This window comes from Rhincodon typus, chromosome 7, assembly GCF_021869965.1.
Source record: "Rhincodon typus isolate 14 chromosome 7, sRhiTyp1.1, whole genome shotgun sequence".
Lineage (NCBI taxonomy): Eukaryota > Metazoa > Chordata > Chondrichthyes > Orectolobiformes > Rhincodontidae > Rhincodon > Rhincodon typus.
The window spans coordinates 26,072,226-26,095,412 of record NC_063338.1 but is presented as its reverse complement, the minus strand read 5'-3'; the positions used below and the strand labels follow the sequence as shown (position 1 = coordinate 26,095,412).

Here is a 23,187-nt window from a genome sequence, read left to right as displayed (position 1 = left end):
GTTTTTGCAGTTACCATTCCAGCCTAAATGTTGAACCCAGCATTAGGATATTTATAATTTGGGAAATGGAAGTAAGCAGCTTAATCATACTTTTACTTTTTAAAAAGGTAACGCTCATAACTTCAGGTCATGTACTGGAGGCATTGGATGTACATGGCAGGTCATGTTAACTTTTGAAGTTATATGTTAAATTGAATGAAAGGTGAATAATGAAAGAACTTGCACTTATATAGCTCCATTCAAGACCTCATGATATTCTAAAAAAGCTTTAGTAAATAATTGTTCATAGACTATTTCCATTCAGTTGAATATGCACACATTCCCTACTCAAAGAGGATTCACCACCTCACAGCGCCCACCCTTTCAAAAGAGCTCAAATATTTTGCTTCTGATAATGGCATGCTACGGAATAGTTGGACTGACCTTTATAAATATCTGCGTAAGTTATCTAAGTACAAGGCCCTGATCTCAGAATTCTGACCAAATGTACATTAATCATAAAAAATACTGAATTGTTGTTCCAGCCACCAATAAATGCCTTGCTACTCCTTTCCTCTTTGATAAGCACTACCTAAGAATATTGTTACAGGATGCCCCATTTTTACTTAAACAGCAAAGACATGGCAGAAAGGTTCTAACATATTCTGGTTGTTGTTATTTGCCTTACATCATTACATGTTGCATGTTAAAATTGCAGTAGTAATTATATTTATAAATGTACCAACGAATAATACTTGCTTGACAACTAATACTTATGGCTTCTCATAAATAAGAAACTGAAACTCCCGCCCTTTCATTTCCAATTGGTTGGAACATGTAGCCTAGAACACATAATCATCACATGTTACCCTCAGCCTAATCTAATTGATGCATGATTACATAGAAAATAGAATAATAATTTCATCTAAAAAACCAAAGTAGCCTTCAAATACACTGTAAGTTACATTATTAATGTAGCAAGGAAAAGAATAAAGTTACAGGCAAGGTAGCTGCATTGTGTTTGGAAGAGTTTGAAGGTTTCTGCTGATCTGTTGCGTACATGCAGTGCTGGTATCCTCTAATGTATGCTTTGTCTCGGTATCCTTTAATGAACACCCTAGATGCATATCTTCCAATGTATATCCAGAAGATACCCAGTATCCTCTAATGTACATCCAATGGTAGTATCCTCTGATATATACGCAATGGCAGTGTCTGAACTGTCAACAGTGAGCATTAAGCCATTTAATAATTCATCTTCTAGAATGTCTTCCACTTCTTTTAAGCCATAGCTGAATAGCAGAAGACATAGGAAGCAGTGAGAAATGTGTGTGCATGGCTAGTATATGACAAAGTGAGTGAGCCATAGCATCAGTACATTAGGAGGGAGTTCTAAGTGTCAGGATGTGCTGCTAGGTTAGTAACAGAAGTATGGCATATTGAATAGTGTGAGAAAGTGTGGAGATGTGGGCCCCCATGCCAAAAATCAGGATGATTGATTTTCATACTTCTGATTATTTTTTGTAGTGATGTTAATGACGTTAATGTATTAACCTTGAGCAGATGTACTTAGGAGTGGGGCATTCTTTGAAGTTTCCATTCGATCTCAGTATGAAGGATTGTAAAGGAAGGAGAGACAAACTAAAACTAAAAAGATAGCAAACAAAAGCAGATGACAACAACTTGGCACTGAAGACAAATTAAGAATAAAAAGTCAATTTATTGCCATAAAATTCAAGCAAGTGGATAATTAAAGGTCCAGTAAGGTTGAAGGAAGGATTTATGCTTAAATTTACAATCAAGAATTCACACCAAGACACTTACTCAGAGAAAGTGAAAATCTATAACAGTGTGAATTATTTCTGGTGTCAAGGGACACACAGGGGTTGACCAGTTTTCACAATGGGATAGTGTAAGCCTACATATTTTGATTGCTATGACCATTTGTTTGGCATTAGCTTCCTACAATTGTGTAAAATTATTTTATTTACCTCAAAGATAGTGCTGTTGAAAATTGCAGACAGAATGATTTCTTTTTCATCAATACACTCGCAAACATTTTAAAACACACTGTGCTGTGAATTTATCCTGTCCAACTCCGAATAATGAACTCTCTTTGATCCGCTTCTGATTTCAGTCTATTGCAATAACAGTGTGTTCATTAGTGTAAAAATTGATTCTCACCAGTTTTGTATAGGTTGTGTAGATTCTGTTATTCCACAAGGCCAAAGCACTGCCACTCTTCGTGGAGTTTTATTTTTGTAATAAACTGGGGATAAATGTTTTTCATTTTAATTTTCATTTCTTCAATTCAGTTGAAGTTACAGAAGCTTTTGAGATAACAATAGGTCGTCACAGCCAGGAGTAGTGCTGTTAAGCTAGGTGAAGATAAACCAGCACAGGCAATACATTTTCTGAATTTTCTCCTTTGCATTTTCGTGACAATTTTACGTCACATGTAAAACTAGTCACTGAATGAGTTGAATTTACAGTAACATAAATTAGAGTTTTTGGCCATAGTTGTTATTTCTATAGTGAGACCGAGAGGTAATCGCAGTCGTAGAGTCATACAGATGTACAGCACAGAAACAGACCCTTCAGTCCAACTCATCCATTTCAACCAGGTGTTCTAAACTAATCTAGTTCCACTTGCCATCATTAGGCCCATATCCCTCTAAACCCTTCCTATTCATATACCCATCCAGGTGCCTTTTAAATTTTATAATTGTACTAGTCTCCACCACTTCCTCTGCCAGCTCATTCCATACATGCACCATGTTCTGCATTAAAACATTGCCCCTTGGCTCCTTTTATATCTTTCCCCTCTCATCTTAAACCTATGCCCTCTGGTTTTGGACTCCCCTACCCTGGAAAAAAGACCTTGGCTTTTCACCCTATCCAGGCCCCTCATGATTATATAAACCTCTATTAAGGTCACCCCTCAGCCTTCGATACTTCAGGGGAAATAATCCCAGTCTATGCAATCTTAAACCTGGCAACATCCTTGTCAATCTTTTCTGAACCCTTTCAAGTTTCACAACATCCTTCCTATGGTAAGGAGACCAGAACTGAACAAAGTTGTTGTTTATTCTGGGGTTGGGACGTTGTGTAAATTTCTGGGACCTTACCTCAAATGTATAGATACCCGATGTGATTTTAAAAAGCAAGTCAATCACAGTCCAGTCAATCAAAGATCAGAGTTAATGTTTCAAGTCTGGTATGACTCTACTTCAGAACCATCTTGCCATCTCTCCACGGCTGCTTCCAGACCTGCTGAGTTCCTCCAGTGTTCTCATGTGTTTGTGTCAGATTTTTTTTGGAATTATTCCTATTATGGGCCAGGATGTTCACCATCACATTGATGGTGTTGAAGTCCAGACACCCCTCCAACAATGACACATTGGAAGCCGGTGATGAACAAAAAGGCACCTCAAAGCTGAGCACCTTCTGAAGAGATTTTTAAAATTTTGATCGTTAAAAAGCCACTAGGTCAGATTGTGGAAGAGCAATCAATCTACTGAAAGGCTGACAGCCACAACTGTGACCCAACTGGTATACTGGGGGGAGGGAGTCCCTTGATCACTGAAACATATACCCCACACCTCCTTCCCATTCTGCCGTCTGCACATTTCTCTATGATTCGGCCTAAGTGGGAGTCCAGCCTGCTGACTGGGAAATTCCAATCCAATTCTGCTGAGCAGCCTTACCGTGTCATTTAATTGTCCCAATACACTAGCCATGGCTTCCCTCCACCCCTAAATATGCCCCAAAGAAAGTGACTCAGAGCTGGGACACTACCCTGATCCAGTCCCACCTCCATAATTCTTTAAATACTCAACTCCCTGGGCTGAATCTTGCATTTGTTTTGGCTAAATGTGAGTTGTTTCGAGCTCTTTGGAGGGTTTCTTGCCATGGGATCTCTCACAAACTTGCCAAATGTACCTCATCAATTAACTACCAAGTCCCATGGCATCTCTTATCTCCAAAACTATCCCCAGCTTACAAGGTGTCATGCCTGGAACAACTTGCCACTCAGTGGATATCTACCAGGAGACTGTCCCCACTGCCTTTTCTAAAAGCTTTCTGTTGGAGGTTGCCCTTGACTTACTGTCCCAAGAGCCCGTGAGTGATGGACCTTCTGAGGACTACTCCCCTAAGACTCTGACACATGGCTTCCATGCTTGCTGCACACAAAACATTGCTGGTATGAGATTGATGTCATACACTGCTGCACTCTGAGATGTTCGACCCTTTGACCGAGAACTGCTGACCAGCAAGGCAAGTTGCCCGGTTTGACGTGAATGCCCTAGCTGACAAGGCAATGCAAGGCAGAAATGCTGTAAGTATCCAGGTGAGCGAGCACTGGAAAACAAGTGAGCAGCTCTGAGATGCAACCGTATCCAATCTGTAAGCTGGGTTTCTATTTCTGTGAGCAATGTGTCCTTGCAGCAGCGTTTCAGTGCTAATTGCTGCTGTGCCCTGGAATGTCGTTCTGTGCTTCCTCGATGACTTGTGAATGGATTGAAGAGGTGCCCCCACGATTGTGAAGAGCTGTCAGATATCAGATGCCATAGTCCATGGACAATGGGTGCATGTGACTGGTGCATGTAGATCATCCCAGACATGCTGTTTGGAGCTGAGCAACATGAAAGCTGGCCGTAGCACTGTTGAGCTGATGTTACCAGGTGCCCGCTCTGACTTCCACGTCGAGAATTTTACATATAAAACAATATATATATGATATGTGAACAAAGTTAGAAATTAATGAGATAAGTTGGACATCGACTAATGCCCTTTAATTGTAGCTCTAGTAAGAAACTCGCACCAGCACTCAGCAACTGCACAAAAATTGCAGTGCATTGCTCCTGAGGCTAAGATAGTCCTCACTGGACTTTTCATTCAATTCTGCCACAAATCTTACCATAACCCACATCGCTCAGGTTTTTATAGGATTCCGCTCTGGCAAAACATAGAATCTACACCTGGGACTGATAATTAACATGGAATTTACTAACGCAAGCAAGATTGCTTTTTATCCGGGTCTGAGATCAGTTGGTTAATTTTATAGGTTATGAAGCCATTAAAGATATAAGATAACATCACCATTGTCTTACCAGACCATAAGGTTGTTGTTCCTTCAGAAGGAGGGAGAAATGACTAGTGGTGGTTTAACCTCGGGGTCACCACACCTCAGGCAAGGGGAGAGGTTGAGAAGGAGAGTCCTTCCTAGTAAACTCAGCCAGTGCAGGAATTGAACCCATGCTGTTGGCATCACTCTGTATCACAAACCAGCCATCTGAGATAACCAACCCCTGAACAATATACTTTACTAGACAAAAAAAAGTGAAAGTGCTTTTAAAAGATAACTTTCCTCCTCTCTCTTTAATTTTACTATATTTAAAACAAAATAGCTTTGTTGAGATGGCAGTAAAATCTTGATTTTCATGTTGCCATGTGAGTGTGTAATTTACAGGCTGAAAGAATAAGACTACTTCCAGTGAGACTGTTATGTATAAATGCATCACTTATTTTTAAATAACTTACTTGGTAGTGTTCAGAAAAAAATATAACTTGATCACATCTTTGAGAACTGGGATTTTCAATCATAAAAAAATGCAATAGAAGCAAGTTAGTTAACCTCTACACAACGTAATTCAGTAAATATAACATTCTTGTAGCTGCCACATGGGTCATTTACTCTTTATTTGGTCTCTATTTCAGTGATACTTATATCACCATGCTGTGTTCCAGTATGATAGGGCATAGATTTATGATACAGCAATTCTCAACCCTCACTATTCAAATACTAAGCCCTGGAGCTATTATGCCTGGTTTCAGAAAGTGGTCTGGAAATATATCACCTCATTTTTCATACTTAGTCTATATTTCTCCATAGACAGAATTTAATGTGTTGCAGAAATGAAACCTACCAATACATATGTAGCTTAAACAGCTATGTGTGGTGAATGTGTTGAACATATCCTGTAGGAATACTACAAGTTAGGTTATGAATTTCAGGAATATTGAATGAATTATATTTGGGCTATCATCATATTTCTCTCCCATGTGTAATATTTTGACCTTACGTATTGCTGCACATTGCAAATGGAAAATAAATATTCAGCAGGTTTATTCCATCTATCACGTTAGATAAGCAGTTTTATCTGCAGATAGTATGTCCCCCTTTACTTGAGCTAACAACAGTTGGCTGAATGTATGGATAAAGAACTAAAGATGATTTGGAGCAATTTATCAGCCTGTAGAGAAACCTGCTGCTGTCACACAGATCTAAACTGGTATACCTAACAGAAGTTTTGCATTGACTTACAGCCATAGCGTATCATTTGGGGCCCATTTCTTTTCAAAAACGTTTTACGATATTGATTAATGTCATCAGTTGCAGTTATACCATCTATTTCCTTCACACTTCCAACACAGACTCAGAATCAGAAATAATTGTCATGGTGCAGAAGGAGGCCATTCAACCCATCATGCCTGCTCCTTCTATCTTTCAATCCCCTCCATTTTGCTTTATAGCGAGAGGCCTTTCTACAATTTCATTGTAGTTTTATGGGACAAGGAAGGGAATAAAAGAAAGGGCGGGTAGTGACAACATCTACATGCTCGGACATAGTAACTTTATCGAGAAACAATGATTACTGTCTTACCGGGAAATATACTTACATTCCATGCCAGTTTTAATCATGTAGTATGTGTCCTCATTCCAGCTTCTGAAAGATTTCCCTGATGAACTGCGAGCGGACATTGCAATGCATCTGAACAAAGAAATCCTTCAGCTACCTATATTTGAATCAGCTAGCCGTGGGTGCCTTCGATCCCTCTCTTTAAGCATCAAGACCTCTTTCTGTGCTCCAGGGGAATACCTCATCCGTCAGGGCGATGCCCTGCAGGCTATCTACTTTGTCTGCTCAGGTTCCATGGAGGTCCTGAAGGACAACACAGTGCTGGCTATTCTAGGTAAGTGAGCACTGTTACCTTCGATACTCATTCCTGACTGTCATAGCTTACTTGATGGTCGCTGTTAAACACATATCCTTCTAGTGCTGACTAAAAATCAAGAAGATTATGTTCTACATATTGTCATTCCTGACCTCAAGTCTTCAGATATTTCAGATGCATAATGCTGTATAGATAAGAGGAACCAACAGATGCGGTGAATTTGAATTTGCAAAATGAATTCAACAAAGTGCCACAAAAGAGGTGATGACATCAGTTTAGGACTTGTACGAATGGAGCAGAAAATATGAGCACTGTTGAGGACTGGTTAATGGACAAAAACAGAAAGACTGGAAGAAATGGGTCATTTTGTAGTGGGACACAATGACTAATTGGAAACTGCAAGGATTATTGCTTAATAGGGCCTCAACTATTTTTACAATTTAAATCCATTACTTAGATAAGAGGACCGAGTTAAATGTATCCAAGTTTCCTGTTGATAATAAATAAAGTGGGAAAATAAGTTGTGGAAAGAAGCTAAAGAAGTTGCAAACGGATGTAAATAGGGTCCAAGAGTGAGCAAAAATGCAGCAGGTGGATGCGGAGAAATATGACATTATCTAGTTCGCTGGGAAAAATCGAAAAGCAGAATTTTTTATAAGAGTCTGGAAACATTGGTATTCAAATCGTCCTTACATAATTACAGGAAGTAAATGTGCAGGTGACAAGCAGATAATATGTTACCTTTTCTTATAAAGAGATTGTGTGTAACAGTAGAGATGCCTCAATGCAATTATATAAGGCCCGAGGTGGAGCATAGTGTACAGTTTGGCTTCTTAAATAAGCCCAAGTATGAGGTTTGGACGCAGAAAAGGTCCTTCAGTAGTGCAAACATTAGTTGTGTCACAAATTTTACTCTAACGGTTATCTTTGGGATTCTCTAGAAAGCTATGGTTGTCCAGTTATTGATGGATTTTTGGGTCAAGAGTTATTGTGATAGACCAGGAACATAGAGGTAAGTTAAAAAAAAATCAGCTATGATCTTATTTAATGGCAGAGCATCCCCGTCAACACTCTTCCATAGGCCAACCATTTATCTTAGTCACTGTTTGGCAAGCTGTCAGCTGCACTCCCTTTTTCCACTGCCTGGCTCTAGATATCTCAATGCACAAAGTCTCACTATGAGCAGATCCTGCCACTGTGCTATCCTTAAAGTGGATACAATGACTATCTGAATTGGTGGGGTGCAATGTGAGAGCCAGTGACAATGTTTCTTCTTTATCACCACAGTTCTAAACAGTTTGTCCAGGTTGTAGTTGTCGGGTTTCTGAAGGGGAAAAGACTCAAGAGTAGAGCCGTGATGCAAAGAGCCAGAGAAAGCAATAGATGAATTCCTACATCATCTGCAGCTCATATAACAGAAGAGGACATGGATTGAGGAGCATTTGGGATATGAGAAGGAAGTTTATGTCAGAGGAAATTGCCATCCTTGTTTGTTTCAGTCTCACCGCTGGAGACAACCTCAGTAATTGCTACTCCATCGTCTCTTCCTTTGGGGTTAGGACTTATTGCTATGTCACTCACTCACTGGTTAGGAGCTGCTTCCTCTGACTGAGTCATTTTGCCCTGCAAGGGAGAGGGAGTTTATGGTTTATCATAACTAAACATTTAGCACTGTGTGCCAGCTGTGACTTGTGGTTATAGGGTTTGGAGCACTGCTAATTTTGTTAATGACGTGCATGAAACAGGATTGATGGAAATAGTTAGGAAGGGAGTGATAGAGGCTGAGTTGTATTGTACAGTATGTGAGGTTGGTAGCTTATGGTACTTGAAGATACAGACCTTGACCATTTGTGTGAGGTCATTGACTTTCTTGCAGCACTGCATCCAAGTCCTTAAATAAAGTTCTCAGCCATTCAAGCAGTTGGCAGCTCATTGGATCCAACGGTGCCACAGAGAGCTGTGGGTGGCCACTTCAAGGACTTGTCCGATCTGCAAAAGGGATCACCGCATCCCCAACCCACAATGAGCCGGACACAGAGGGGAGTGTGAGGTTTATTGCTGGAGCCGTGTTGGTAGGCCCCAGAGAGGGAAGTGGGGGCCCTGAGATGGCAGGCTTGGCTGGGGAGGTGTTTGGTTGTGAGGGTTCCAGGGGAGCAGCCTATAAAAGAGGTATCTCCCCTTGCCTCCCCTATCCCACGCTGTGACAGATAGTTGGACTTCACACTTGGCACCACTGAGAAAAGCGTCAAAAGTCAAACTGATGTGACTAATTGAACATTTAAGGACTTCAACTGGCCCATACTTGGACAGTCCGCCTGCTCCTTCTCCCACCACATATAATCTTGTGGCATAGGGCTGGTGTGCAAGGGGACAGTGCCCAATTTTACCACACACTATCTCCCACCAACCCAGCCCCTGGGAGTGTAAAATACAGTGCAGTTTTCAGTTCCAGGCACTGCACTTCAGGAAGGGCATATTGGTGTTGGCTGAGGTACACCATAACAGAATGATATCAGGACTTAAAGAGTTAAATTATAAGTGTAATCTGCATAAAGCTGGCTCGTACACCTTGAGTTCAGAAGATTGAATGATAATCCAATAGTTTAGAATTATAAATGAATTTAACAGGGTAGATGCAGATGGTGCTATTTTCTCTTCCTCAGTGAAGGCAAACGAGATGCCATGAAGAGAAATAATTAGGTGTGATGGCCCTTCAGTGATACTCAGCCCCTTCTAGAGACATCAACAGTCAATTGCTGGTCATGATGAACCATTGTGGACTTTCTCAAGTCGCCAGCAATTATGGCCCTTAAATTAGTGCCCCCTTGGGCCTTAATTCACCATCTCCTCAATTACCTGCCTTCCCATCTCTGTGAACAGGGTAACCTACCTGCCCACTTGGGGGTGGCACTCCATTTGCCACAATCTGGGGACAGCCATGGGCTTGGATGAGGGCAAAGGGTTTTTCACTGAAAGTTAGCCACTGCCTTGCCCCACAAATCCAATCCCCCAACTCCTCATGAGACCCACCCTGCAAGAAGCCAGAGGTAAAGGCTACTTTTTCACAGTTAGATCCCTGGAAGAGTAGAACTTAAACAGCAGTCCGAGGACCCAAAATGTTCCAGTCTCTGATTGGTCGCAGCATCTGAGAAATGGTGGGCACCACTATCAAGGCCTGTGATAGGCCAAACAACTCACTGAAACCCATGGGAATGGTAAGTTAGTGTATACTTAGTGTATTCAGCCCCACACTTATCCTGAAAAAGAGAAAATCACACTAGATAAACTATTTCCTTCAGTAGGAGAATTAAGAACATCAGGGATATTATCTTAAAACTTGTGCAAGCACATTTTACCCAAAGGGAAGTTGAAATCTGGATCTCTTCCCTAAAATATCATGGATACTCACTAAATAGGAATTTCCAAAACTGAGATTGATAGATTTTGGTTCGATACAATGGGTTCAAGAGATATGGAGCATGGGTAGGTAATTAGAGCTGATCAAATATATTGCAGTACAAGGATTGAGGCACTGAATGCTGGGCTGCTCCTCATAAATTGTTAGAAAATGAGTGTAAGTGTAGATAAGCTATGTTCTAATTGAAAGGCAAAACTGGATCAATGGGTTGAATAGTGTATTCTTGTTCTTACATTCCTAACCTATCCCACATTATATCTCAGAACAGAAAAATAGGTCATCTTAGTTCATAATTAATTCATATTTGGAATAGCTAATTTTCATTCCAGAGTCTATTTGCAAAATGGCAAATTAAGTGCCTTTCAGTTTAATAAATTATGTAAAATTGATTTTGAGACATAAATGCTTGACTGGAATTGCTGGAAAGGCACTCGTGAGGATTCAGTTCTGCTTGGTTTCAATGGAAATTGTTGTATACAATATGAAAACAAATATAAAGCCTCAAACTCCAACCTCTGAGATGTTTTATTTACAGTTTATTCTTTCTAAAATGTTTCCAAATGAATGACAACTTGAATTTATATTGCACGTTTAAAATATCCCAAGGCAATTCAGGGAAGCAGAATAAAATAAAATGGAATTTGAAAACGAAGATGAGAATTTTAAAATCAGGGCATTGCTTAATCTGGAGTCACTGTGGTTACAACATCAGGTAGTGAGTGAAAGGTAATGAGTGACTAAGGACACAGCAGCAGTTTTGGATGACTGCGGGTTTATAGCGGGTGGAAAGTGGGAGGCTGGCCAGCAAAGTGTTGGAATAGCCAAGTCTAGCAAAAACTAAGACATGGATGAGGCTTTCAGCAGCAGATGTGAGATGAGGGTGGGTTGGAGTTGGGCGGGGGTTAAGGAGATTGAAATGGGTGAAATTTACAATGCATAAGCTTGAGGTGGAATCTCATCTTGGAGTCAAGTAGGGAACCAAGGGAATGTACAATCACGTTAAGCATGGTTCATGGATCACACATTTACAAGACAGTACATCACCTTCAGCATTACTGACACGTCCGATTTTTTTTCTGTCACGTTGAAGAAAATCCCATTTCACCTGACAGAAGTGGCATATCTGACTCTGCATTGACTGTGGCCTGCATCAGATTCACACCCATGTAATTCAGTCTGAATCTTTATTGTTTCAAAGTAACAGGCATTTATTTCCATTTATGAAATCGAGCCTGCAGTTTAACCGGGAATACTCCTCATTATAATACCACCCATTGGCTTTAATTAGAAGCAGTGCAGGAAAAGAAGTTAATGACAGACAGTAGACAATGTCATTAACAGATGTTTACTTGAGCCTCACTTTTCCAGGACCCCAACTTCAAAATAAACATGGCCATAGATTGAGACTTGAATTCTCCAGGGCAAAGTTGCACTCAGCCATTGGTAATTAATGCCATGCAATGATTGTGCTTACATGAGCCCTGAAGAGGACATAGAAATGGTTAAACAGTTAATATTGTGGTACCTGAGAACACTTCTATCTTGCATCCAGAGAAAGACTGGAGAGAATTTAACAATATCATTTATGTTATTCACATTCTAGTTATTGCTCTGAAATGTTTATTTCTAACGTAATGCCAGCCCTAGGAACATAGGGCTTGGGAGGACGAGCAGGCCATTCTGCCCCTTGAGCCTGCTCCACCATACAATAAGATTATAACTGATCTGGTTGTGGTCTCAACTCCATTTTCTTCTCCACCCTTTTGACCATTGACTCCATTATTCCTCAAAAATCTACCTAATCAGCCTGGAACAATTTCAGTGATTCAGCTTCTACTATTTTCTGGGGAAGAGAATTCCACAGACGAACAATTATCTGAGAAATAAACAATTCTCCTCATCTCCATCTTATTTTTAAACTGCGTCCCCTAGTTCTCGTCCTCTCACTGCCTATAAGAGGACATTCCTCCCTAGCATCCACCCTGTCAAGACTCCTAAGGTTCTCAGATGTTTCAGAAAGATCACCTCTTATTTTTCTCAACTTCAGTGGGTAAAGGCTCAACCTGTCCAATCTTTCTTCATAGGATAAGCCTTTCATCCTCCATACTGAAGCAAGCCTTCTTTGAATTGCTTCTCAGCAATTAAGCTCTTTTCAAATAAAGCGATCAAAACTGGACACAGTACTAACCACAGATATGGTTTAATTAATGTCCTATGCAGCTGCAGTAACATTTCCCAGCTTCTATACTCTATTTGGCTTACAATAAACACCAACACTCCAACTGCCGTCCTAGCTATTTGCTATCCGGCATGCTACCTTTGTGTGATTTATGTACCAGGAATCCCAAATCCTTGGTACAGCTGACTTCTCAAATCCTGCCAAAGTGGACAAGTTCACATTTTCCTACATTATACTCCATCTGCTCAATTTTACCCCTTTATGTAACCTACCTATATCCCTTTGTAGACTTTTTACCACCTCTTGATAATTTACTTTCCTACCTATCTTGCTGTGATTGGCAAATTTAGCTACTATACATGCAGTTCCTTCATCCATGCATTGATACAGGTTGTAAATTGTTGTGATCCCAACAGCATCCCCTGTGGCACTCCACTCAACTGCCAATTCAGAATAGACTCGGTTATCTCTACTCTGTTTCCTGTCAGTTAGCCAGTCTTTTATCTGGCTGATATGTTAACCCCTATACAGTGAGTTCAGTTTTATGTAGTACAGCATATCTGTGGGTTGCTTTCATCCATCTCGTTTATTACATTTTTTGTATTAATTCATGGATATGGGTATCATTGGCTGGGCCAGCATTTATTGCCCTTCCCTAGTTGCTCTTGAGAAGGTGGTGGTGAGCTGCCTTCTTGTACCACTGCAGTCTATTTGGTTTTTTTAGATCCACAATGCCAACAGGGAAGCAATTCCAGGATCTTCACCCCGTGCCAAGAAAGGTGACATATTTCTAAGTAAGAATGGTGAGTGGCTTGGAGGAGAACTTGAAGGTGCTGGTGTTCCCATATATCTGCTCCACTTGTCTGTCTGGTTAGTAGCAGTCAGGGGTTTGGAAGCTGCTGTTAAGTGAGTTGGTGATTTGGGGAGTTTCTGCATGGCATCTTGTAGATGGTACAAACTGCTGCTTCGGAGCATCAGTGGTGAAGCAAGTGAATATTTGTGGATGTAGCGTCAATCAAGTGGGCTGCTTTGACCTGGAAGGTGGTGCGCTTCTTGAATATTGTTGGAGCTGTACGCATCCGAGCAAATGGGAAGTATTTCAACACACTCCTGCCTTGTGCCTTGTAGATGGTAGGCAAGTGTTAGGGAATGAAGAGATGAGTTACTCATTGCAGGATTCCTAGCCTCTGCATTTGTAGTCACAGTATTTATATAGATAGTCTGGTTCAATTTTTGGTCAGTGGTAACCACAGAATGTTGTTAGTGGGGGATTCACTGACAGTAGTACCATTGAATGTCAAGTGGCAATGATTAAATTGTCTCTTGTTGGAGATGGTCATTGCCTGGTACTTGAATAACATGAAGATCTTTTGCCATTTGTCAGTCCAAGCCCAGATATTGTCCAGGTCTTGCTGCATTTGGGCATTGACTGCTTTAGTACTTGGGGAGTTGCCGATGGTGCAGGAATTGTGCAATATTCAGCAAATACCCCACTTCTGACCTTATGATTGAGGGAAGGTTATTGATGAAGCAGCTGAAGATGGTTGGACCTAGGATTTTTTTTTTAATTCATTTGTGGGACGTAGGCATCGCTGGCTGGCCAGCATTTCTTGCCCATCCCTAATTGCCCTTGAGAAGGTGGTGGTGAGCTGTCTTCATGAACCGCTGCAGTCCTCTGCTGTGGGTTGACCCACAATGCCATTAGGAAGGGAATTCCAGGATTTTGACCCATCGACAGTGAGGGAACTGCGATATATTTCCAAGTCAGGATGGTGAGTGACTTGGAGGGGAATGTGGAGGTGGTGGTGTTCTCATATGCCTGCTGCCCTTCTCCTTCTAGATGGAAGTGGTCATGGGTTTGGAAGGTGCTGTCTGAGGATCTTAGGTGAATTTCTGCAGTGCATCTTGTAGATAGTACACACTGCTGCTACTGAGCATCAGTGGTGGAGGGAATGGATGCTTGTAGATGTAGTGCCAATCAAGCGGGCTGCTTTGTCCTGGATGGTGTCAAACTTCTTGAGTGTTGTTGAGGCTGCACTCCTCCAGGCAAGTGGGGAGTATTCCATCACACACCTGACTTATGCCTTGTAGATGTTGGACAGACTTTGAGGAGTCAGGAGGTGAGTTACTCACCGCAGTATTCCCAACTTCTGGCCTGCTCTTGTAGCCACTGTGTTAATGTGGTGAGTCCAGTTGAGTTTCTGGTTAATTGTAACCCCCAGGATGTTGATAGTGGGGGATTCAGCGATAGTAACACCATTGAATGTCAAGGGGCAGTGGTTAGATTGTCTCTTATTGGTGATGGTCATAGCCTGGCATTTGTGTGGCATGAATGTCACTTGCCACTTGTCAGCCCAAGCCTGGATATTGTCCAGATCTTGTTGCATGTGAACATGGACTGCTTCAGTATCTGAGGAGTCGCGACTGGTGTGGAACATTGTGCAATCATCGGCGAACATCCCCATTTCTGACCTTATGATGGAGGGAAGGTCATTGATGAAGCAGCTGAAGATGGTTGGGCCAAGGACACTACCCTGAGGACCTCCTGCTGAGGTGACTGACCTCCAATAACCACAATTATCTTCCTATGTGCCAAGCAAGACTACAGCCAGAGGAAACTTTCCCATGATTCCCATTGACTCTAGTTTTGCTCCACTCGGTCAAATGCCACATTGATATCAGGGGCAGTCAGGCTGAATTCACCTCTGGAATTCAGCTCTTTTGTCCATGTTTGAACTAAAGTTGTAATGAGACCAGGAGCTGAGTAGCCCTGGCAGACCCTCAAGGAATTCTAATCAATTTGTTAGACATGCTTTCCCTTCACAAAACCATGTTACATATGAACATATGAATTAGGAGCAGTGGTAGATCATTTGGTCCAAAAAGCCTGTTCTGCCATTCACTAAGACCATGACTGATCTGATTTTGACCTCAATTCCACATTCCCACTAGATTACTCTGCCTGATCCATTATCATATTCTTAAGTGTCCTGCTACAACCTCATTACTAATGGATTGTAGGAATTTCTTGTTGAGAGATGTTAAGGTAAATGGCCCAAAGCTTCCTGCTTCTTATTTCACTGCTTTCTTCAATAGAAGTTTACATTCGCAATTTTCCAGTGCCCTGCTACCCATCCCGAACATCAGGAATTTTGAAATATTTTGCAGCCCTGCCAATCATGCACTTTGAATCTGGCTTTCTAAGTTAGATAATCAAATGATTCATCCAGTGATATGAAAATGGCTCCAAGTCAAATAACAAGTAAATATTAAACATGAAATATGTGTGGATTAATTCACATTGCAAGCCCATAACTAATCAGGCACATTTCTGCCCTGTGGTTAAAATATCTTTTCTTGCCTTTTTAATGAAACAGAACTGAACCATTTGAAGACATTGGTCCTTAGGATATATAAGTAAATTACATCGCACTTCATGTACACTCAATATTAGAATTGTATTTGAGATTGCATTGTATTTAATAAACTCCTTCTTATTTTTCTAACCAACCTGTTCGGAGTTATTTCAAACCTCTGGAATAGGTCTACACTAGGTATTGGGGAAAGATTAGCACTCCTTTAGACTGGGTTGTAAGACAGGATGAGCTGTGTTGCTTGGTTTTTAAACAACGATAGATGTAAGAATGTACAATGTATGTGTAATAAAGTGTCCCTGACAAAGGGAATGCTACTCCTTCCCCAATACCCAGTGGAGCCCAGCATCGTATCATTGTTCATTGACATTGCTTCAAAACATACACCTTTATTCAACAACAACAAAATCAAATAAAAAATCAAACAGAAACTGCAATTGCTTCTTGGAACAGAAACAGATTTTACTTGCCTTTCAAACACTAACCAATTCACAGTCAATGAATAATCACTGCACCTAGCTCACATCTCCTGGAAAGTCTTGTCTGGCTTGTTGTGCCCCATGCTGTCACACTCTATCATGCAGAAGGTGATGTTCTCCTGCTCAGTGTTCTCATCTTTCCCCTTGAAAGACTGCAGCTACTCTCCCATCTTCTGCCTTCATCACATCTCACTTTTCCTATTCCAGTTGCGTGGTGCACAGCATGCTAGGATTATGCGGTGTACATTGTCTGAAGTATTCTGCAAGGCCCCCTCAGACTGATGCAAGCACTTATCCCTCACCTTCAGTAGGCCTATTATCTACTCTACAGTGGCCCTGATATGGGCTGCATTGTATCTACACGTGGCCTCAGTCAAGGGGTTGCATAATGGAGCCATGGTTGCAGAGGGTAGCGCTTATATTCCAGTAGCCATCCATGTAAAGCATCCACATGATCATTCTCAAGGATAAAGAACATCATGGTAGCTCCCATGGTACCTAATGAAAGATGCAGTATAATGGTCACAGGTGACTTGCACATCAAAGTGATGGAAACCTTTTCTGTTGATGAACTCAGCCACGTTATGATATGGCACTTTTGATGCAATGTATGTACAGTCTATTGTGCCCTGCTTATGGAAGCACTAGCTATGTTGCAAATCCTGATGCCTAGGCTGCAGCACTGCCATTGTCATGGGCAAATGAGATGAAGTGGTGTGATCTGGCACAAATTATTTCAGTAACAGCCTTGGCATATTGTGGGTTGAGGATCGAGGGATCCCACACAAGACCCAAGTGCATCCTTGGAAGCAAACAGTTGCATAAATGTTTAGCTAGTGCAACTGTCACCTTGATGGCCACTGGGATAGAATGGTCACTCATCCCTTCAGGTTGCAGTCATTAGTCCATAAGTCATGCTCGCAATGAACCTGTGTCAAACACATAAGGAACAAACCAGGTTCTTAGCAATGAGAACAGTCAACAGCCACATCCTTCACAAATGATAGCTTAACATTCTCCTCTATAGAGTGAAACATGTTGCATTCTGACAATGATTCATTTTGCCACTCTGACATAGATCCAGTTTTGATGAGTGCTTCACCAGTCATGTCATGTAGAGATAATACAGAATGTAAACATTGCATGCAGACTGAACCCTGCACAACCAGCCCCACTTCACCCAGGAAAGGCTTCAAGACCCTTGCATTATATTGCAGTTCAGCTGGAGAGGGAATCAGTTCCATGCCCTTGTGTGCCCGAGGATGCCTCGGTTAGCCGTGTTTGTTGTGTCTCACAGCTGCCACTTCTAAGGTCACCCGTGGTAGCATTTGCTTTACAGAGATGCCTGTCTGCAATTTGCATGGCCAACATTGCCTGTGATGAATATTTACACCCTACACACTTGTACACTGTGTGCATTTCACATGCCCCTTGAAGGGTTTCCGTCGTGCAGAACTGGAGCTGTGTTTTTGGCCGGCAAGCTGACACTGGCTCCGGCCTCTCTGGTTGTGGTCCCACCCATATGCCTTTAGCAATTGGCATTTCATGGAAAGTCACGCTGGACCCTGTGAGTTCCAGCTTCGGCCCAGTCATCAGGTACCCGCCCCCAATAAATTCCATGTGCCTTTCTAACTACCATTCTCTGGAAAGCTCATGTTGATTGAACCCTCACATGCCCCCACCAACTACTTTGACCTGAGACTCCAATCGTCTTTGTTGCAATAGCCCCAACACTACAATCTGGTGATGCTCAGCATCTTACTATATAGTTCCCTATTGAGGTGATGGTGGTGGTGACTACCAGTCAATCCCCCTCCCACATCATCCCATGACCTGCTATGCCCTACTTCTTCCCCCTTTTATATATCAAGTTTCCCCCTACACTGGCCTTGAACCCTGTGCATCCCAGGCAGCTGCCTACAATCCCCACTGCCCCGACTGACTGACATCCTTAAACTGACCGACGACCACTCCCTTTAGACATATGGCCCGTTCCAATGGAGAGTCACCAAACTCAAAACATCAACTCTGCTTTCTTCCCACAGATGCTGCCAGACCTACTGAGTTTCACCAGCAATTTCTGTTTTTGTTTGAGCAGCCTTGAAGTACATCCTAGTTGAATCCATGAGATAGGTTATGTCCCTGTGTGCAAACTGATCTGGCAGCAGCATTACCCAGTGAACGGTGCCAGTGTGTGCCCCAAAACGCAGCACTGAAGTGCAGGACCTTAAAGTGAGTGGATCGGACCTTTGCCATGATGATGTGGTGTGACTGGTATGGGTCAGATATTAAGGTTCATAAACAAGGGGCCACCTGCAGTCATTGCCCATGGAGTGTGCCCTGAAACATAGGCAACTGGTGTCCAGAGTGGCTGGAGCAGCAAGCAACAATGCCAATTTGCCAAGCCCTCTCTCTGACTTTCATGTCAGGAATTTCCCTGCCTAGTTTAGATCAGCTGGTGGGAGGATGGTAAATTTAGGTTATAACACGATGTCACCACACGCTAATGAATGCAAATAGATCTCTCACTGCTCACTGATGAGAATCGCATCTTGCTGTTCATTGCTTGGTTGGAAAATTGGACGTTTTACTCTCAATGACAGGCAGTTTCTTGCTGGAACCTCCCACAATTTTCCCAACTTTCTCACTATTGCCCATGTCATTCAGGGTCCAGAGAATTCCGACCTATAAACTTGAAAGCCTGAAACTGAATTTTTTCGATGGAAGACTATTTCAAGTGGTGTCACTACCATATTTTATTTCATTTCAGGAGACATAAAGATAAAGAACTAAATTCTGCACAATAGCAGTGAGGAGCAAATAAAGCTGTTGCAGAATGTTTTGTTTTAAAAGCAAAAGAAGCAAGCCAATAATGTAATTCATCAGCAATTATTGAAACCATAACGAAGCTTGCAGGTTGAAATCCAGAATATAGAGTTATTGTTTCCCCGCTGAAAAACTTCCTGATTAACCTTTCTGTTTCACTTCATAAAAGACAAGATACATCATCTTATTTTATTAAGAATACATTGTATAATGTGGTACTAACTGAAATTGGAATAGAATGAGTGACACAATGCTGACACTTGGGATCAATCAAGAATTCAGAAGTGAGTGCTACACTCTTCATATAATAAGGCCAGTGGAGAGGACCAATTGACACATTATTCACATGGGAATCAGTGGAGAGGGAAGACAGCAAATGATACTTTACTCACACTGGAATCAATGGAGCAGGAAGCATATTCACAGTGCAATATTTGACTGACAATAGAATAAAATAAAGCTGGATTCCATTAGGAGGTTATTAAAACCAGGCCCCAGGTAAAGGTACCCAATTTGTTACAATTCTGGGTAAGCTCCCCACAAATCATTACGCTCCTAGACGAGGATGAATGAAGTGGCACCTGTTCTTTAGTCACCACCTCACTCAGTTAGCTGGAAAAAGATTAGTCTGAAAACCTGCCACCCCTGATGGATACCTTTTCCCAGTCCAAATATACTTAGGTTTTAACGAGGTGTTCTGGAGTTTTAAAAGATTGAGTTTAGTGGCTACTAAAGTGCAAGACAATATAATAAAACCTAGCACACACATAGTCATGGATGAGAAATGTGAGGTGAGGCTGAAACAAAAACGAATTAGTCTGTGGTTTGACCGTGATAAATAGAGTGTGGAATGTTGTGGTTGTTAAGGTGGGTGATTCCACTAATGCTGACTTTATGACTGTTGTGTAGTTGCTTAGGATGTCTTGGTTCTGCAGTTACCTGAAAGGGATTTGTCCAGTTTTCTCAACAGACCAATGACTACAGGATTTGGGACATCATGTTGAGATTCTACAGGACGTTGGTTAGGGCACGTTTGGAGTATTGTGTACAGTTCTGGTTGCCCTGCTATGGGAAGGATATTATTAAATTGGAGAGGGTGCAGAAAAGATTTCCCAGGATGTTACCGGGAACGGAAGGTCTATTTTATAAGGAGAGGCTGGACAGGCTGGGACTTCTTTCACTACAGCGTAGGAGATTGAGAGGTGACCTTATAGAGGTTTATAACATCATGAGAGGCATAGATAAGGTGAATACTTCCCTAGAGTAGGGGAGTTCAAAACTAGACAGTATAATTTTAAGTTGAGAGGAGAAAGACTTAAAAGGGACCTGAGGGGCAACTTTTTCACGCAGAGGGTGGTTCGTATGCAGAATAAACTGCCGGAGGATAGAAACAGGTACAGACAAAGCAGTGAGAGGGACCTTAACATTTGTGAGGACAGCATGAAACAGGCTGATATGCTCGAACAGGTTGATGTTAGGAAGGAGCACGTGCTAGAAATTTTGAAAAACATGAGGATAGATAAGGCCCTGGGCCAGGCGGAATATACCCAAGGCTGTTGCAGGAAGTGGAGGAAGAGATTGCAGCCCCTTTGGCAATGATCTTTATGTCCTCACTATCCACTGGGGTAGTACCAGATGATTGGAGGGTGGCAAATGTCATTCCCTTGTTCAAGAAAGGGAATAAGGATAATCCTGGAAATTACAGACCGGTCAGTCTTACTTCTGTGGTGGGCAAATTATTGGAGAGGATTATGAGAGATAGTATTTATGATTATTTGGAAAAGCACAGTTTGATTAGAAATAGTCAGCATGGCTTTGTGAGGGGCAGGACATGCCTAACAAACCTTACTGAATTCTTTGAGGATGTGACAAAACACATTGATGAAGGTAGAGCAATGGATGTGGTGTATATGGATTTTAGCAAGGTATTTGATAAGGTTCCTCATGGTAGGCTCATTCAAAAATAAGGATGCATAGGATTCAAGGAAATTTGGCTATCTGGATACAGAATTGGCTGTCCGGTAGAAGACAGAGGGTGGTAGTAGATGGAAAGTATTCAGCCTGGAGCTCGGTGATCACTGGTGTTCCACAGGGATCTGTTCTAGGACCTCTGCTCTTTGTGATCTTTATAAATGACGGAGAAGTGGAAGGGTGGGTTAGTAAGTTTGCCAATGACACAAAAGCTGGTGGAGTTGTGTTCAGCGTAGGTTGCAAAGGGGCATTGACAAGATGCAGAGCTGGGCAAAGAAGTAGCAGATGGAATTCAACCCAGAAAAGTGTGAAGTGATTCATTTTGGAAGGTCGGATTTGAATGCAGAATACAGGGTTAATGGCAGGATTCTCGGCAGTGTGGAGGAACAGAGGGATCTTGTGGTCCACGTCCATAGATCCCTCAAAGTTGCTGCCCCAGTTGATAGGTGTATGGTGTGTTGGCTTTCGTGGCAGGGGAACTGAGTTTAAGAGCCATGAGGTTATACTGCAGCTCTATAAAACTCTGGTTAGACCACACTTGGAATATTGTGTTCAATTCTGGTCACCTCATTATAGGAAAGATGTGGAAGCTTTAGAGAGGGTGCAGAGGAGATTTACCAGGATGCTGCCTGGACTGGAGGACAGGTCTTATGAGGAAAGGTTGAGGGAGCTGGGGCTTTTTTCATTGGAGCGAAGAAGGATGAGAGGTGACTTGATAGAGGTGTACAAGATGATAAGAGGCATAGATAGAGTGGATAATCAGAGACTTTTTCCCAGGGTGGAAATGACTATTACGAGGGGGCATAATTTTAAAGAGATTGGAGGAAGGTATAGGGGAGATGTCAGAGCTAGGTTCTTCACACACAGAGTGGTGGGCGTGTGGAATGCACTGCCGGCAGTGGTAGTGGAGTCAGATACTTTAGTGACTTTTAAGCGACTCTTGGATAGGCACATGGAGGATAGTAAAATGTAGGGTATGCAGGGTAGATTGATCTTAGTAGGATAATAGGTCGGCACAACATCGTGGGCCGAAGGGCCTGTACTGTGCTGTACTGTTCTATGTTCTATGTTCTATTTAAAAGACATTTGGACACATACATGATTGGGACAGATTTAGAGGGATATGGGCCAAAGGCAGGCAAGCAGGACTAGTTTAATTTGGGAAACATGGTCAGCATGGATGAGTTGGACTGAAGGGTCTGTTTCCATGCTGTATGACCTATAACACTGGTTTTGCTGATGCCTTATTTTTAGCAGTCATAAAGAGAGACTTTATATCTTTTTACCTGTACATGCAGGGATGTCTGGTGGAAATTCTCAGCTGTGTGACCTTCATAGCACATCTTAGCACTGTGGAACTTGAATGCCAAGCAATCCACTAGCAGCCAGAAACCAAGGGCTACAGTTGGTTTTTAACACCTTCCCCACCACTGATCCCCACCGCCACCTTCATGTGTATCCCTGAAAGTATAAAACAGAACCATGTCTTTCTTACAGAACCACCTTTCTTTCAGGTCATTTAACATGTTCACAATTGGACACAACCTACAGGAGATAGTTTTCTGTTTTGAGTTGGGTAATCAGCTCCTTATTATCTTTGTAAGGTACAAGATATCACAGCTCATTTTGTTTTTTTTTTGAATAGCATCTCTCCATTTGAAGTGGTGCTGCCTGAAGTTCCTTTACCATTCTTCGACTGCAACATTCCATGGTGTTCACATAGGGATTTTCCAGAGACCCATTTAATTTATTTCCTCTGTCATCTTTTGACTTCTTTTTTAAAAAATACACATTGTACTTAAATGTTCAATGTGTCTGTAAGTAATTTGGGATTATTGTCCAGTGACATGCGAACAGTGAGTTGAGAACCTGAGACACCCAGAGCCTGAAGTAAGAAAACTGAACTTTCTGCTCAGCCTGGTGGAACAAGACAAGTTGAAAAAGGAAGATAACTACACTTGCATCCCTGTAGTGCATTATCCCTGTTGCAATTCCCAGCAT

General features: G+C 41.9%; 1 protein-coding gene across 1 annotated transcript in view; it reads left to right on the top strand.

The window, feature by feature from the left end:
* kcnh3 (potassium voltage-gated channel, subfamily H (eag-related), member 3) overlaps positions 1-23,187 on the top strand; it is a 546,526-nt gene that overhangs the window by 456,573 nt on the left and 66,766 nt on the right. Inside the window, exon 11 of the mRNA XM_048598723.1 lies at positions 6,708-6,957. Coding sequence (XP_048454680.1) covers positions 6,708-6,957 — 250 coding nt within the window. The remainder of the gene's footprint in view (positions 1-6,707; positions 6,958-23,187) is intronic.